Source organism: Elgaria multicarinata, chromosome 6 (assembly GCF_023053635.1).
Source record: "Elgaria multicarinata webbii isolate HBS135686 ecotype San Diego chromosome 6, rElgMul1.1.pri, whole genome shotgun sequence".
Classification (NCBI taxonomy): domain Eukaryota; kingdom Metazoa; phylum Chordata; class Lepidosauria; order Squamata; family Anguidae; genus Elgaria; species Elgaria multicarinata.
The window spans coordinates 99504217-99521399 of record NC_086176.1 but is presented as its reverse complement, the minus strand read 5'-3'; the positions used below and the strand labels follow the sequence as shown (position 1 = coordinate 99521399).

The following is a 17183-nucleotide window of genomic DNA, read 5'->3' as shown; positions in this document are numbered from 1 at the left end:
CCATCTGTCAGGGATGCTTTAGGGTGGATTCCTGCATTGAGCAGGGGGTTGGACTCGATGGCTTTGTAGGCCCCTTCCAACTCTGCTATTCTATGATTCTATGATATATTTATGTAATGATAAATTTATAATTGTTGTGAACCGCCTAGAGAGCTTCGGCTAGTGGGCAGTGTAGAAATGTAATATATTAGGGTGACAATATAGAAAGGAGAATCCTGTATCTTTAACAGTTGTATAGAAAAGAGAATTTCAGCAAGTGTCATTTGTATGCATGCAGCACCTGGTGAAATGCCCTCTTCATCACAACAGTTAAAGCTGCATCAGCTATACTAGAGTGGCCAGATACAAAAGAGGGCAGGTATTCTGCAGCTTTAACTGCCCCCCTCCTTCTTTGGATGTCTTTTTCCACAAAGAAAAATAATTTGGGTGACTCACCTTTAGTTTGGGGCACTTGAAGACCAGTCCCCTATCACAAATTATTATTTTGCTAAGAAAGCTCTCATGGCTTATAAAAATTAAAACAATAATGCAGAGTTTCAAAAGTGTATCTTTATGTATCGTGTATATGTGTGCTTCCTGTTTAATTATTTTTTAAAAAAGCATTAAAAGCCTCCGGGCACAGAGTTTAAAAGGTGGTACTCTCTCTGGATCAAGGCCCCTATGTGCAAATAGTGCATCCCTAATACATGCACTGCTGTTATTTCCAAAAGCTTCATTACACTGCACATAGTGGAACCTGCAGTCTGACCTCGCAACTATATGCCCACTGCCGTAGGGATTGATGGCTCATGTTTCCATCTCCTTTTCCAGCAGGTGGAAATTATTTAATCTTCTTTCGAATGCACACATACTTTGAATGAACTCTTTCTTGTATGGTTGATTTCAAGGTGGAAGAAGGCAGTGCAGCGAACTGAGAGAGATTTGGGAACAGATGATGGCACATCACAAAAATAATGTGTTTTCTCCCCAGGGATCCTCACGGACATATTGCTTAGGGCTCTGGAAGGACCTATTTCCATTTTATTTAATTAAAAATAAGGCTACTGGTGTGCAGGTGGGGAAGTGGGGACTCCCCCCCTCCAAGAATATTTCTCTATCTTAATAAATGTTGAGAGTGGTGGTGATGATAATAATACAATGTTATTTACACGTTGCCCAATTACTTTTTAACTCTTAAAGTCTCTTAACCCTGTATAAATAGTATAACTTTGCACTCAGGAATAAAACTATCTGGGCTGTGTGTGAACTTTATAAACTTTGTCATGCTTTAAAATAGTGATAAAATATGAAGTGCTATCTAAAATGGGAACTTTCCCTTTTTAAGAGCCTGTAGGCTTTACGGATGCACTATGCTGCTTTTAATGTCCCTTTCATTTATCCTCATTCCAAAGTTCTTCTCTCTGACTATAAAAATTAAGTAGTGAGTGTAGCATTCCTATAGTAACAGAAAATATTAGGTCATTATTAAAGTTTTTGGATGAATCCATGGGAGCCTTCACATCCTGTTGGAAATCTTCTAGGGATGATAATTGCCCTTTTAGAGTAAATATGTTGAGATTTATCCCTTCAGATTCTTCCCTTTGTGCTGCAGGCAACAATCTTGAAGCCATATCTTCCAAAACAGGATACAATTTCTGGAACGTAGCCTTAGGGAGCTCCTGTTGAATTTCCAGGCATTCAGGGTCTTTCCACACGATCTATCAAAGCATGTTCCAACTTCGTTGTTGGATCCATCAGATCCTATGCAGCGGCAATAACACAGCAGGGCAGGGAGATACACACTTTCCCCCCAAACTGGAGAAGAATATTAGCACAAGAGAGCGTGCACACACCATAAATGTAAAAAGGAAAGGGGCTGTCAGTTGATTTTTAAAAAATTAGTTGCTTAAACACATGGCTATTGATTGGACTTTTGAGCCACAGGGTGGGGTGAAGGAAGTGCAAGAACATGCAACTTAATTAACAAATGGTATCAGTCATGATTAAAAGGAAAGGCCATCTTTAACATTTTCTTTTTTCATTTCCTATTATAATAACAAACCAGAACCGTAATAGCTTCACAGAGTAGATTAAATAAACAAATCATATTTAATATTAAATCATTCCCTTCTTTTTATGTAAAATAAAAGATTTCACTAGGTTGACTTCTCCTACGTCTCATCATTAGGTTGTGAATGGGTATGTGATTCTTGGACCAAAGAGGAGGAAAAGTAAGAAAACCATTGTGCAGAATGTATTTGCTCCTTTTTTTCCTGGTGGATTTCTGTTCATTGTTACTGTAATTGCCTGTGATGGTGAGAAATAAGATGGCAGCGTACGGGGCTGTGAAAACAAATGGCTAATGCCTCCATTTGTCAGTGTACAGAATTCCTTTTGAGAGCTTTCTGTTATCGCCTATGGTAGTGGCTGTTTCATGTTAGTCCCAGTCAAAAGGTCCAATTTGGGTGGAGATAATTCTAAACCCAGATAAACTGCAAAGCTATTTACAGCCTTAACTAATTGGGATCTTTAGGAGCCATCCTGTTTTCCCAGTGATTAACTCTTACTTTCCCTGCTTCATGCAAGGCTGCATCTTAGTAATTTCTAACTGAATTGATGATGGTAACCTGAACTGAACTTCCTGTATCAAACATCCCCTTTGATCATAATGATGAGTCTGATTTCATCCTATTTTTCTTTTTATCCAGAAGATTAGTTTGAAATATATTGAGACCTCTCCCTCCCCCACTCGTCTTTCTCATCTCTCCACTTTTTGGAAGCCACCAACTAAATTACATGTTTCTTATCTGATTATAAAAATAATAACACAGAAACAAGCAAGAATCTTGGTTAACACAGAGGACCACAACAGAGTTTTTTGCCATTGCATTTTCAGACATACCTTTGCAGCCTTAAAGTAACTTATGAATTACACAGTACAGATATCTCGAAACAATTGAGCAACCATAATTGCTATGTATTGCACCTGTTTAATGTTATGAACTTGTAAAGTGTGGAAGACATCCTTCTATATACTCCTCGTTTTGGATCCTGGATATGCCTTCCGTGGCTCCGCTCATAGAAGGTCCTTGTACCTGATCTTTAGAGAGTCCACATCACAGCTCACCCCATTCAGCAGAGTCTCCTGACTCTCTGGCTTGGTTTACACGTAACGATAACCCAGAATAAGGGTTGTGCATGGGTGTGTAGTTGAATCTTGAGTTGTTGTTGAACTGTGGGTTGTCATTGTGTGTGAACCCTGCATTATGGTTTAACTATGGATTGTTAACTACAAACAACCCAGGAGGAGGACTCTGGGTTCGTGGTTAATAACCCATAGTTAAATCATAGTGCAGGGTAGGCATGTGATGACAACTCATTAGTCAATGACAAACCATTCTCAACATGTACTCTGGGTTGTCATTACTTATGAACCAGGTCAATGTGTAGCATTTTCAGGGGACTGGAAAAGCTGCCATGAGAAGGATGGGGTGGGGGATCTGGGTTTTAATATATGTGTGTATGTGTCTACAAATCCAATTGGACTGGACTACAGCTACGTGATAACTCCCAAAAGGAGTTAAACTGAAAGATCTTGCCAGTGTGCTAAAAGTCACAAAGGGAGCCTACTTGGCAAACCTTTGTAAGAGAGGGAATTCCACAAAACTGACACCACTACTGAGAAAGTCATGTTCCTTGTCCCCATCATTGTTACTTCTATAGGACCAGATTTCAACACCTCCCTGATGACTAGGGATCAGTGGGGCTCAGAGAGGAGAAGATGGTCCTTCAGTTAACTTTACAAAGCTACCCAGTAAGCTTGGTGGATGAGGTATGTGAACATGAGTCTTCTACATCTCATTACAATATTCTGTCCACTTCATCATAGTTGTTCATTGAGCCCCCTAAGCTCAAAAGAAAGACAAGTCAGAACTTGTTTGGGATTTTTTTACATCAGTAGTAAGGTAATAGTCTAGATAGCACTTAATAAACAGAAAGATGTCTGGGTTGCAGCAGACTTCTCTGGTTGTCTGCTAAAAAAATTGTCATACTTCTGTGGTGATGCATTGCAGCCTATTAATTAACATGATGTTGATATTCTTAATAGTAACGACTGCAACATTCTTGTGTTTTAATCCTGTAGGTGTCAGGAAACATGAGACTCCTGGAGTTTTGAATTATAGATTGAGAAAGCTGATAAGTCATACTTTATTTTTCTGCAGAGTGTTACTGGCAAAGATGGTATTTCTGAGACACAGTGTCCTTCAGTTATTTGTCTCATAGCAGATAGTGTCAAACAACGGCATATCAAAGGTTTTGGTTGGACAAGGTGAAAAAAATTGGAATGGGAAGGAGTTATGTCAAGCCAAGAGAGGAGCTATAAAAAGGATACAAAAGATCAACAATAAATCTTAGAAGGTTAAAAATATGAAAATTGTGGCAAAACATAAAAGAATGGCAGTATGTTGCATGTCCGCAATTATTGAGAACATTTAAAGGGAAGTCATCTTTATAGTTGTTTCTGCCACTTGGTGACCCCTATCATTATTTTCCAGTAAACTTGATGCCAAGAGAGGCCTTATCTTTACTGGCATGTAAATTGTACTGCTGATAAAAGGGCAGAGTTAGAATATACAGTACATGTACAGCATAGGATATACTTCTTCAAAGAGAACTTTGGAGAATGGGAGATTTTGTTTACCAACAATAAAGAAGCCGGTAATGTGGTGTGTGTGTGTGTGTGTGTGTGTGTGTGTGTTGTAGCTTTATCATAAATTGTGCCTATAATAACCATGAGTATTATTTAATTGCATATAGCCATTTGCTTGTTTTTCAAGTTAACACTGGGTTAGAATCTATACACATGTGTTGATCCTAACCTCCGCTTTCACAAGATCAATGTAGCAAATCAGATGGAAATTTGCAGTGAGTTGCAGTTTCTGTGATCCCAGATGTACACTTCATCGGCATCAGTAGATTACAGAAATTGCTGCAATGGATATTTAAAAGCTACCACTAGCTCACACATTGTATTGGTCTTGAAAATGCCAAAGTGACTGGCATGTTACAGAAACTACTATGAAAATGGAACCTTTCAACGTTGGGGTTATAATAGTTTCTAGTTTTCAGATTGCTGGGATACATTATATTTATTTTGGGATTTATATCCCATCTTTTTACTTTTTCCAGTTGACAGTGACAGCTAGCATTGTAGTGGTTGAGAAAGGGTGTCGAGCCAATGGCCTTTCCAATGCCTGCCTCAAGGAAGACTGATAAAAGATGGAGCTATGGGTGGGTCAAGGAAAAGCCTGTGTTTCTGGCGCTTGTCTCTTTAAAAAGACCTTCCTCACACTTTGAGAGCTACAATTGTGCATGTTGCAATTCTCATAAGATTTGAAGTATTTGTGGATTTAAGTTAATTAGTGACTTTGTATAAGGCATTCCTTGGAAGTTTTATTAAGTATTCCTCTAAATTTTTCACCACTCCATTAGACTTTATGGCTCTCTGTAGTGTAGTAAAACTAATTAAGATCTATAAAATAAACAAAAGGATCCCATTTCCATAAAGCCTCTCGTAAATAACTGCCCCTTTAAAGCTTCATAAGGCAGGCCGGCTCTGTTTGTTTTTCTTCAGATAGGTGTAGAGAGTTGACAGATACATTTTGTCTTCCTTTCCAGAACCCCTGAATCGCAGAACTTGAATGTTTGTTGATTCGTTAATACCGATAGCCACAACAGTAACTGAATTGATGCTGAATGTGTGTCGCTGACTTACAAGTTTTCCATTTTGATATCATATTAAGGGCTCCCTTCTTTGATTATAGTTCATGGCCAGCCTGCTCTGTATACTAGCAGAGTATGTGATGTGTGATAAGCTTGGCTGAGCTTGGCTCAGCAATACTACAAACAAGAAGGATCTTGGAATTGTTGTAGATCACAAACTGAATATGAGCCAACAGTGCGATGTGGCTGCATGAAAGGCAAATGCTATTTTGGGCTGCATTAATAGAAGTATAGCTTTCAAATCACGTGAGGTACTGATTCCTCTCTATTCAGCCCTGGTTAGGCCACATCTTGAGTATTACATCCAGTTCTGGGTACCACAGTTCAAGAAGGATGCAGACAAGCTGGAGCATGTTCAGAGAAGGGCAACGAGGATGATCAGGGGTCTGGAAACAAAGCCCTATGAAAAGAGAATGAAACAACTGTGCATGTTTATCCTGGAGAAGAGAAGATTGAGGGGAGATATGATAGCACTCTTCAAATACTTAAAAGGTTGTCACACAGAAGAGGGCCATGATCTCTTCTTGATCATCCCAGAGTGCAGGACATGGAATAACGGGCTCAAGTTACAGGAAGCCAGATTCCAGCTGGACATCAGGAAAAACTTCCTGACTGTTAGAGCAGTACGACAATGGAACCAGTTACCTAGGGAGGTTGTGGGCTCTCCCACACTAGAGGCCTTCAAGAAGCAGCTGGGCAACCATCTGTCAGGTATGCTTTAGGGTGGATTCCTGCACTGAGCGGGGGGTTGGACCCGATGGCCTTGTAGGCCTCTTCTATGATTCTATAAATAGCATGCTTAAACCTAGGACTCTTTTTGATGTCATCTTTAGTAACACTGGAGCCGCTACGGCATGACTCCTTCTTACACCGCTCAGTGACTTTGGAAATCTGAAATTGTGTCTAAAAGACCATACCAAGGGCTCATTCTTGTGCCAGCTTGCTTCACTTTTTGGAAGGAGCCATGGCAAGGACTTGTTCCATGTGACTTTGGACTCTGATGTTGTTGAACAACACAGGAAAGAGTTTTATTACAGTACCTGCCATCCCACGAAGGGTAGCAAAAAAGAGTTCCTTGCACTCTTCCTACCTAGCATAAGTCTCCTTTATCTTCACCTTTTGTGTTCGATATAGCTTCATCAGAATGCAAAAGAAGCTGAGTCAATTTGGAAACCTTGCAAGTGGCCTTAATGTTAAAAAAAAGGGGGGGAGGGTGTCTGCTGAGTCCAGAGTCTGGTTTGGTTATCTAACATTAAGCAAACCAAAACCATGAGCGTGAAGCACAACAAAGTTTACGAATTGTGAAAACTGGAGCATGTATTGATCCAGTGTCCACATTTTCTAAATCAGACTTCTTATCCTTGGACACACACACCCCGATGTTGTTGGACTACGATGTCTGTCATCCGTCACCGTTGGTCATGCTGGCTGGGATTGTGGGAGTTGTAGTCCAAACAACATCTGGGAACTTAATATTGGGAAAAGCTATTCTAAATGCTCACCAGGCTTCTCTGCGAACCCATCCACATGTGCACCATGCAGCTCTAGCTATACATTTGGGTCAAGATGTTAATTTTCATGCTTTGTTTATGTGTATAAAGTCAACATTTTGCTTTCTTGCTCTTCTGGGTCAATATTGAAAAACTCTCAGAAAAGCTTCCTAGGTTGTCAGATTTGGCTAGCAGACTCAGACTAAAACTCAGTTAAACATTATACTGTCAGATTTTTCTGAAGCAGTAATTCTGATTTTAAAGGACTTTAAGAGTGCAATCCTGTAGGACAGAAAAAAGTCCTACAGCTCCCAGCATTCCCCATCCAACCTCACTAGCTGGTGAATGCTGGGAGCTGTAGGACTTTTTTCTGTCTAAACATGCATAGGATTGAGCCCTAAATTAACAATATGCATTACTTATCGTAATAGTTTAAACTGAGGTTCTTTCCATGGATTGAAGATCTTTCTGTTATTTTTGTTAACTTGTTTTGCATTGTCTTGTATAACCTGCTTTAAATTAATTTAATTCCATTCAGATGCATACTTTTCGGGTCCATCATTTACTCAGAGAATCTATTGCCAGACAAGTACGGAAAGCTCTGGGTTCCTTGTAGTTTTACAGTACAATCGTATGCTTATTTACTCAGAAGTAGGTACCAATGACTTGGTTTGCATGGTCACTGCAACCCACCATGGCTTATTAGCCATGATTTATTGTGGCACCCACGGGCGCCTGGTTGCTAATCCAAGCCCCGCTGCCTTTGCTTCTCATTACATGCGAACCTAGCAAGGGTGGTTATTTGTGTGGTTGACAGAGCCATGGGCTGTTTTAGAGTTGTAGGTGGCTTGTCCTAAGTGCTGAGAACACAACAGGTAAAGCATCCTGCTAATCCAGAGAGTCAAAGGATTATTTAAAACCATTAACATTGAATGGTCAACTAATAAAAAACATGTCTAATAATACTGACACCCAGATACTCAAAGAGACATGTTTGGGTTTTTTGTATTTTATTTTAGAATCCTAAAAAATTGTATGCTTAACTGGCCAAGGCACCTAAATTCATTTTCCCTATAGATTTTTTTTCCTGCAGTGTTTTCAACTGTACAGAGTGCTTTATATTTTTAACTGATTCATTCTCACAGCATCTATAGAAGTTGGTATAAGGAGAATGCTATGTAAAGTGAAGAGTTGGTCTTATCCTGTTCAAATTGCTTGTTTTCTAATCATTAGGAAATTGGTTTCTTCTCTTAGTGCCAAAATGGGCATAGGTGGATGATAGCTAGCACAAATGACCTTATACACCCAGGTGGGAGCTGCAGAGCAGTTGGCGATTGCAAAATAGCCAGCAACAAAGAATCAGGTCTAAAGGAACGAGCCTTGGGAGGATCCAAGAAGATGCTATTTGCGTCTTGAGGAATTGAAGCAGACCATGTCTGTGTCTACCTGGGTGCATAACTGTGTCTCCATGTCCCATGTGTAAATGTGCAAATAAACTGATATTACAAATAGGACTGTAGTTCTCCAGTTATCTAAAAGGATACTGAACACTATTGTGCTATCTGTAGAACTTCTCAACACTTCAAGGAAGCATATAGTGTATAACAATCTCTAGAATTTCCTCTGCAGTTTTCGGATTTCCACACTGCTTTACGTTTGCTTGTTTCTGGGATGTTCTAAGAAGTAGACCCGCCGCTCTGACCATGTCACTCCACTTCTGAAATCTCTTCATTGGCTTCCAATTCACTCCAGAATCCAATATAAACTTCTCCTGTTGACCTTCAAAGCTTTTCACGGTCTAGCTCCTGCCTATCTCTCCTCTCTCATCTCACACTATTGCCCCGCTCGTGCTCTCCGCTCCTCTGATGCCATGCTTCTCGCCTGCCCAAGGACCTCCACTTCCCTTACTCGGCTTCGTCCTTTTTCTTCTGCTGCCCCTTACGCCTGGAACATTCTTCCAGAACACTTGAGAACTACAAACTCAATCACAGCTTTTAAAACTCAGCTAAAAACTTTTCTTTTCCCTATAGCTTTTAAATATTGAGTTTGTTCTGACTCTATACTGTTAGCTTCACCCTACCCGGTGCCTGTTTACCCTACCCTGTGCCTGTTTGCATTCTCTTTCCCTCCTTATTGTTTACTACAACTTTATTAGATTGTAAGCCTGTGCGGCAGGGTCTTGCTATTTACTGTGTAATCTGTACAGCACCATGTACATTGATGGTGCTATATAAATAAATAAATAAATAAATAATAATAATAATAATAGACTGATGCCACAAATCCTTGGAAGTTGAATGTGAGCATACAGTTGCAAGAAGGTAGAGCTAAGGCAGCTTTCCCCAAGCTGGTGCCTTACAGATGGGTTGGACTACAACTGCCATCATTGGCCATGCTGGCTAGGGTGATGGGAGTTGTAGCTGAATGCAGCCGGAGAGCGCCAGGTTGCAGGGAGACTGTGCTAAGGCAATACAGAAGCAATCCACACACAAGTTAGTATGAGTGTTTGGACAGCAGGCATTTCCGTTCGTTTACAGTTTGCCATCTGATTATATTTAGTCCCATGTGGGGTGATAGGCTCAATTTATCTAGCCTATGTAGGTATGTGGGGGCAGGGATCACACTTTGGCAGCGAGAAAATATAGTCCTCTAAATACCCATAATCTGTGATAATAACCTACTGTACATTTCCTCTTCTTCTATCCATTACAGTATATGCAGGGTATACTAGCAATACATAGGTGACGTGTCTCTGTAAAATTAAAAGGAAACACAAATTTGAGGATCATAAAACTGAACCCAATAATAGAGTTAGCTGTTTACAGAAATTATTTACATTCTCAGATCATGAATATATTCTTACTACCTTCCAAGAGAGAGTTCCAATTCCTTTTAAAATTGCTTTGAATCACTCTTTGGCACTTAGGACATTTTACAAAATCTGTTCTGCAGATGTGGATCTACCACTGTTTAAAAAGCCAGCTACACGTAAAACGTGTATGCGTTGTGGCTTACGTGTCAGCCCTTCCAGCTTACGAGTATTGTGTAGATCTTAAGGGTTTTCAAAGTTAAGTTTTGCTTGTAGCCTCTGACACAGGCACAAAATCTGATCTAAATGCACAGTGGTTATATTAGTGTTTTGAATCTAACGTGTGTTTAAATTTGGCAGATATTTCTGATGTTTAGTTTATAACAGCGCAAGCTTTTTCTCCGCTATTTTAATTTTGTTCCGAGTAATGCATGTGCTTTGTTAAGTGTATGTGAGCAAAAAGCATAGTGGCCAGCAATTCCTTTTCTAATTCTACAATGGTAACCTACACCTGACGGCTGTGTTGGGTACTAGGAAGTATGTCAGAGGCCTAATGCTAGTAGAGGGCAGGTCTTCACACACCAGTCATATGTTCAAGGTGCTTCTAGACAGAAAACACCTAGTGTTACCAAGCAAAAGGCATTGTGCAGCTATTCCATCTTAAAGGGTTTTTTTTTTTTTTGGTGGGGGGAACATAGAAGGGTCACAAATGGAAGGCCATGTAAAATTCTGTCAATGTGGCAGGGCAATTACATAATGAAAGCCTCACTTTGGAAGCATCCTCACACACACTTAGAGCGGCTTCCTCTTCATGGTTGCAGCAGTGGCAATGAGGGAGCTGCTTCTTCACAGGCCCTGAGATACTGGCTCCTGACTGAGATGGATCCACTCACCCCTCACCTTTCCAGAAAGGCGAGGAACAATTGGAACCTTTGGGAACTGCTATGTCAAATCCCTTATGAGGAAAGGTTAAAATTTCTGGGACTGTTCAGCCTAGATTATTATTATTATTATTATTTATTTATATAGCACCATCAATGTACATGGTGCTGTACAGAGTAAAACAGTAAATAGCAAGACCCTGCCGCATAGGCTTACAATCTAATAAAATCATAGTAAAACAATAAGGAGGGGAAGAGAATGCAAACAGGTACAGGGTAGGGTAAGCAGGCACTGGGTAGGGAAAAACTAACAGTAGAAAGTAACAGTAGAAGTCTGCACAACATCAAGTTTTAAAAGCTTTAGGAAAAAGAAAAGTTTTTAGTTGAGCTTTAAAAGCTGTGGTTGAACTTGTAGTTCTCAAATGTTCTGTAAGAGCGTTCCAGGCGTAAGGGGCAGCAGAAGAAAATGGACGGAGCCGAGCAAGGGAAGTAGAGGCCCTTGGGCAGGCGAGAAACATGGCATCAGAGGAGCGAAGAGCACGAGCGGGGCAATAGTGTGAGATGAGAGAGGAGAGATAGGAAGGAGCTAGACCGTGAAAAGCTTTGAAAGTTAACAGGAGAAGTTTATATTGGATTCTGAAGTGAATTGGAAGCCAATGAAGAGATTTCAGAAGCGGAGTAACATGGTCGGAGCGGCGAGCCAAGAAGATGATAAAAGGCAAGTGAAGGGAGATATGACAGAGGTGTACAAAATCTACCTCTATTATCAGAGACAGTAAGCCTATGTACACCAGTTGCTGGGGAACACAAGTGGGAGAGTGCTAAATTGCACTCATGTCCTATTTGCAGGTTTCCCACAGGCAGCTTGTTGGTCATTGTGCAAACAGAACATTGGACGAAATGGGCCCTTGGTCTGATCCAGCATGGCTCTTCTAATGTTCTTAAGATACTCCTAGTGCCTTGAAGTGGTGGCTTGTGATGGAGCCAGCTTTGTTCACCCTTAAACTTTCCTAACGAGAAGGGCATGGGGCAAACAGTCTTTGAGAACCGCTGCTTCAAAGTGTAGCACCTTGAGGCGGTAGCTTCCAGCTTGCCTCTCCCTCTACCCTTGCCCAGAGAAGGGGCTATTGCTCAGTGTCAGAGCACATGCTTTACATACAGAAATTCTGAGGTTAGAATCCCTACTGGGCTACATGGACCAAATAGTCTGACTCAGTACACGGCAACTTCCTGTGTTCTCTCAGGGGTGCAGCTTAAATGAAGAGCTTCAACCAGTTCCAGACCAACATTGTTTCAAGAGCTAAGTAGAGGGACATCAGTTGTATATAAACAGGAATGAGCATGGGTAAGGAGAATGTGAAATGTGGGGGAAACAAAGAATAATGTGTGTTGCCAGGAAGGGAATCCCTTTGTACTCAGACTCCCTTCTTTATGACCTCCTTCGGTCCCATCCATATAATGGTTGGTCACCATGGAACTTGTATCTAGATCTCTGAACATTGAGCACCATTTCCATGTTCGTTGCATCACCAAGACAGCTGATCAAAGAAGGGGATTGTAGGCACTCGAAGTTAACTAGCAGAGTTAGCTGATCGAAGCATTCTTGAGCGAGGAAGTCAGGTGACCATGGGGATCCAGTCGTACTCTTCTTCTGGCTATACATCCTCCAGGATTTGCCACAGTTCCCCAATTTAGACAGCTTGTGGCTGAAGTAAGCCTCGAAGATGATTCTTCTACTCCCTCCCATATCTGTCTGTCCAACTTCTTGTTCTTCTGCTTGCATGCCCTGCCTTGCCTCTTCCTTGTACTGCTCCATCGGCCCAGTGGAAAGCACCTTCTCCTAAAGGCCCCAAACTGTAGCTATATCACACACAGTTATTCCACTAGCTTGCTGGAGTAATAGCCAGGGAATGCCACTGTTTGGAACTGTTAATACGTTAAAGCAATAGGTTTTTAGGAGCATAGGAAGCTACCTTATACTGAGCCAGACCATAGGTGGATCTAACCCAGTATTGTCGATGTTGACTGGCAGCAGCTCCTTAGGGTTTCAGGCAGGATTCTTTCCTAGCCCTACCTGGGGATTCTGGGGATTGAACCTGGGACCTTCTGCATGCAAAGCAGGTGCTCTAGCACTGAACTACAGCCCCTTCCCTTGCATTGATGGAAGGTCAATCACAAATTGGTACATTTTGCAGAATGCCAACATATTTCATAGTCGTAGATGGAATCCCTAGCAATTAAGCAGTGGACATTGTACAGATTATGGAGGGGGCTGGTGGAAATGTATTTATGGGCTGTAGGAGACTTTTCCATTTGGCCAGCCTAAACAACTCTTGGCATCTAATTATATGTACACTTTTGGTATCTTATATCTTGCATTAATTTGCTAGTGTGTGTGGTCTAAGTATTTTGTATGCCCAGTTTGGTTTTGCAGAACCTACTAGAAATGCTACTCTTGGTCCTCACTCAAACAACCTTATCTTCTTGGAAGATGGTTCCCCTGATACAGTAGCATTTGCTTTGGCAAGAGAACCAATAAATAGTGTATTCTTGGATCCCAAGTACTGTTTGTGTAATCTAAACAAATGAGCTTTGTCCAAAGTGCACATTGATTTCTTTCTTTATAATTAATTATCTCCCTGGCTTGCCAAATATTGAAATGTTTTTATGTGTTGGATGCCAGAAGATATTTGAGTTATAATCTGGAAGGAATTCAGCATTCTGAAAGGATAGACATCTTTTGTGTGTAGAAACGTTTAGCCAGTCCACCTGTATTTCTGGACTTTTCCCTCCGCATTCCCACAATCTCAACAGTTTTTAAGAGTATCTAAGGAACATAGTAAAAACAAAAGTATCATATTTTCTTTTAAAATTATGTATGAAATAGGTTGTAGAGGAAATGTAACTCTGAAAAAGCGATGTCTTTCATAAATGAATAGTTGTCAAATATATGAAGAGCACAGTGTTTAAAAGCCCAATATTACTCCAAAACATTTCAGCTCATCTCTATTTCCCCCAAAATGGAGACTGTCTCCTTCCACCCCCAACCTTTTGCTGGATTCCTAGGCATGTTGAAATGAAAAGCAACTGACCGGCTTTTCAGTCTGCCAGAATGGCAGCTTGCCTAACCACTAGGCCAGCACATATTCCTTTTAGTGAGTTTTAAATCTACATTGGCATTAAAGTGGCTGGGTTTGTGAGGAAAACAAATGAGCAACAAGCTTTTTGAATTGAAGCTTCTGCTGCAATTGTGATCAAAGGGAATTGTAATGGTTTTCTGCAGGTAGAACCTGCCTGTTCCACAGACTCTTTATAGAGCTGTACTTCTGGTCAAAGATGTTAACCTGCATGCTAACTGTCTTTAACATATCCCCTCCACCTGAAAATAATACATTTCTAAGACTCCATATAAGGCAGATTCCTATGTTCCTGAAACACTTAATTTTCTTTAACATTCTGGGTGGTGGTGGGAGATGTAAATTGTGTTGTCAGAAGGAACTGAAATGCAGGAAGTACAGACAGTGATAATTATCTTAACAGTCGCCATTCACAAAACATTGTTGGGTGATTACCCAGACATCATTGCAATGGTGATATGAGTAATATGTAGTATGGTTTTTTTTAATGTCCTTATTCAAACCACGGGAAATAGAGTTGCATCTCTAGATCTCTTCAGCAATTTCTGGTTGATACCTGTCTCTGAAATTCCTTCGTTCAAGAATGGCCACAAGACACACATTTTTCGTTTTGGGGAGGTTTTGAGTGTACCTTTTAGAGAGGAAAAAAATATTAGTGTGCACACGTGCATTATAGTGTACTAGATTCCCTTATACGCTGCTGTATCCATATATAAAATGTTGATGAATGTGTTTTGAATTGCATCTGTTCAATAATAACTATGCCTGATGCATTGTGAAGTTAAGCTTTCTATTAGACATTCTTAACTTGAAAAAACGGTTATGGTTAGTTTTACTAATATATTGTACTTCAGTAGCCATTGCAGGACAGGCTATTATAGGATAAATAAGTACAGAGTGCAACAGGTCTTCAGTAAAGGGTGGGTGGATGTCAGGCAGTGTAGAATCCTGGATGTGGGAATAGGGGTAACATAAGTACAAAAGCCACGTGTTCTTTATTTCCATCTGTGAAATGTTGGAGGGTTTCTGATTACTATTAACTGCTCTGCCTTTCTTATTGTGTCCATATGATCATTCTGGATGCTTCATATATAATCCTGCATTTCATGCAATATGGCCTCGCAGTTGCTATACTACTTTAGCCTGGAGAAGGGAAGATTGAGGGGAGACATGATAGCACTCTTCAAATACTTAAAAGGTTGTCACACAGAGGAGGGCCAGGATCTCTTCTTGATCCTCCCAGAGTGCAGGACACGGAATAATGGGCTCAAGTTAAAGGAAGCCAGATTCCAGCTGGACATCAGGAAAAACTTCCTGACTGTTAGAGCAGTACGACAATGGAATCAGTTGCCTGGTGAGGTTGTGGGCTCTCCCACACTAGAGGCCTTCAAGAGGCAGCTGGACAACCATCTGTCAGGGATGCTTTAGGGTGGATTCCTGCATTGAGCAGGGGGTTGGACTCAATGGCCTTGTAGGCCCCTTCCAACTCTGCTATTCTATGATTCTATGAAAATACCCCACTCTTATCAAACCTGTCAGATCAGCACAGTTCAATTACAATTATGGTCTGTGCGCAGTAGACCTTTACTACCTGATGATGATGATTAATTGGTCAACTTTGCACTCAGTTACATATACTCAAATTGATTATTGTAGCATCAAAATAGCAAATTGTTTATTATTGTTCAAGACGGTATATGGGTGGGGGAGGAGATGGAGAGATACTCTCTAGCCATATTCATACTCACTGATCACATGGAAGGTCAGGTGGAATTGCACCCATTGTGCCTACTCCCAACCTCCACATGTTTAGTTTAAGTTATGAAAAGTTACGTTCTCCATGCCATCAGGAACATAAGGCCATGTGTTTGATTCTATCTTTCTTCAAGTACTGCTTATTTGTTTTTGTTTGGTTTTTTTAAAGACTATCTGTGGTTTGTATAAGAATGTAGGCAGAACAAGAGCTTTTCCAACTAAAATTTAAAATTGGGGGAGATTTGAAGCAAGATCCACTTGTAAAATTAATTTATTTGAAACTTACCTTATTAAATTTATATTTTTCTCTTCACAAGGAATGAGGGTTGTATGTGCATTTTTTCTATACTCCCAGGCTTTCAGCATTGAACACATTTTTTAAAAATACTAAAAAGAGATTATGTCTGTGGTTTGTTTGCATCATAATTAAAATGTGCTATTTGCACACAATTAGGAATGGATTTTCCTTTAATATAAATACAATATTTGATTAAAGTGTTATTTCTGTTGGTCTCTTGCTAGGACTGTGAGAACATGGGATGTTACCAATGACAAAAAACACAAAGGTGTGTTTAAACCACGCTCGGCTCAAGGTAAACGAGTGATTCCTACAAGCTGCACATATAGCAGAGATGGTAAACTCATTGCAGCTGGCTGCCAAGATGGGTCCATCCAGATCTGGGATAGGAATATGAATGTAAGTGGTCATCTTTTCATTGATCAAGTGAAAATGTGCAATGTTGAATAGGTAATCTAGTAAATCAATTAGGGTAAAGTTACTGTAATGCCCATTTAGCTGAGTTTTACCCATATTCTAGCATCCTACCGAGTGCCTGTTTAGATCATTAACTGACCCAGATCCTCATCTTACTTTCTTTTTTTTAACTGTGTCTAGCTAAGAACATAAATAGAGCCATGATGGATCAGACCAAGGGTCCATCTACTCCAGCATTCTGTTCACACAGTGGCCAACCAGCTGTTGACCAGGAACCCAGAAGCAGTGATACTGCCACTGATACTGAAGATAGCACACATTTATCAAGACCAGTAGCCATTGATAGCCTTCTCCTCCGGGAATTTATGCCCTTTTAAAGCCATCCAAATTGGTGGTCATCAGTATATCTTGTGGTAGCAAATTCCATAGTTTAACTATGCGGTGTGTGAATAACTTTCTTTTGTCTTTCCTGATTCTAATCAGCTTCATGGGTGGACCCTGGGTTGGAGTAGTTTGGGAGAGGGAGAACTCTTATAGAATTAGAGAGAGGAGGAAAAATGTGCAGTCACTGTTTCGCCCACTCATTTTGTGAGAAATGAGCACATTCCTGCCTTTCAGAGTTTTTACTAATGA

At 40.5% G+C, this 17183-nt stretch overlaps 1 protein-coding gene across 2 annotated transcripts in view; it reads left to right on the top strand.

Moving 5' to 3' along the window:
- Positions 1-17183, top strand: part of WDR70 (WD repeat domain 70) — a 140567-nt gene that overhangs the window by 62288 nt on the left and 61096 nt on the right. For both annotated transcript variants that reach the window (XM_063128140.1, XM_063128139.1), the window contains exon 10: positions 16358-16532. In XM_063128140.1, the coding sequence (XP_062984210.1) occupies positions 16358-16532 (175 nt within the window). The remainder of the gene's footprint in view (positions 1-16357; positions 16533-17183) is intronic.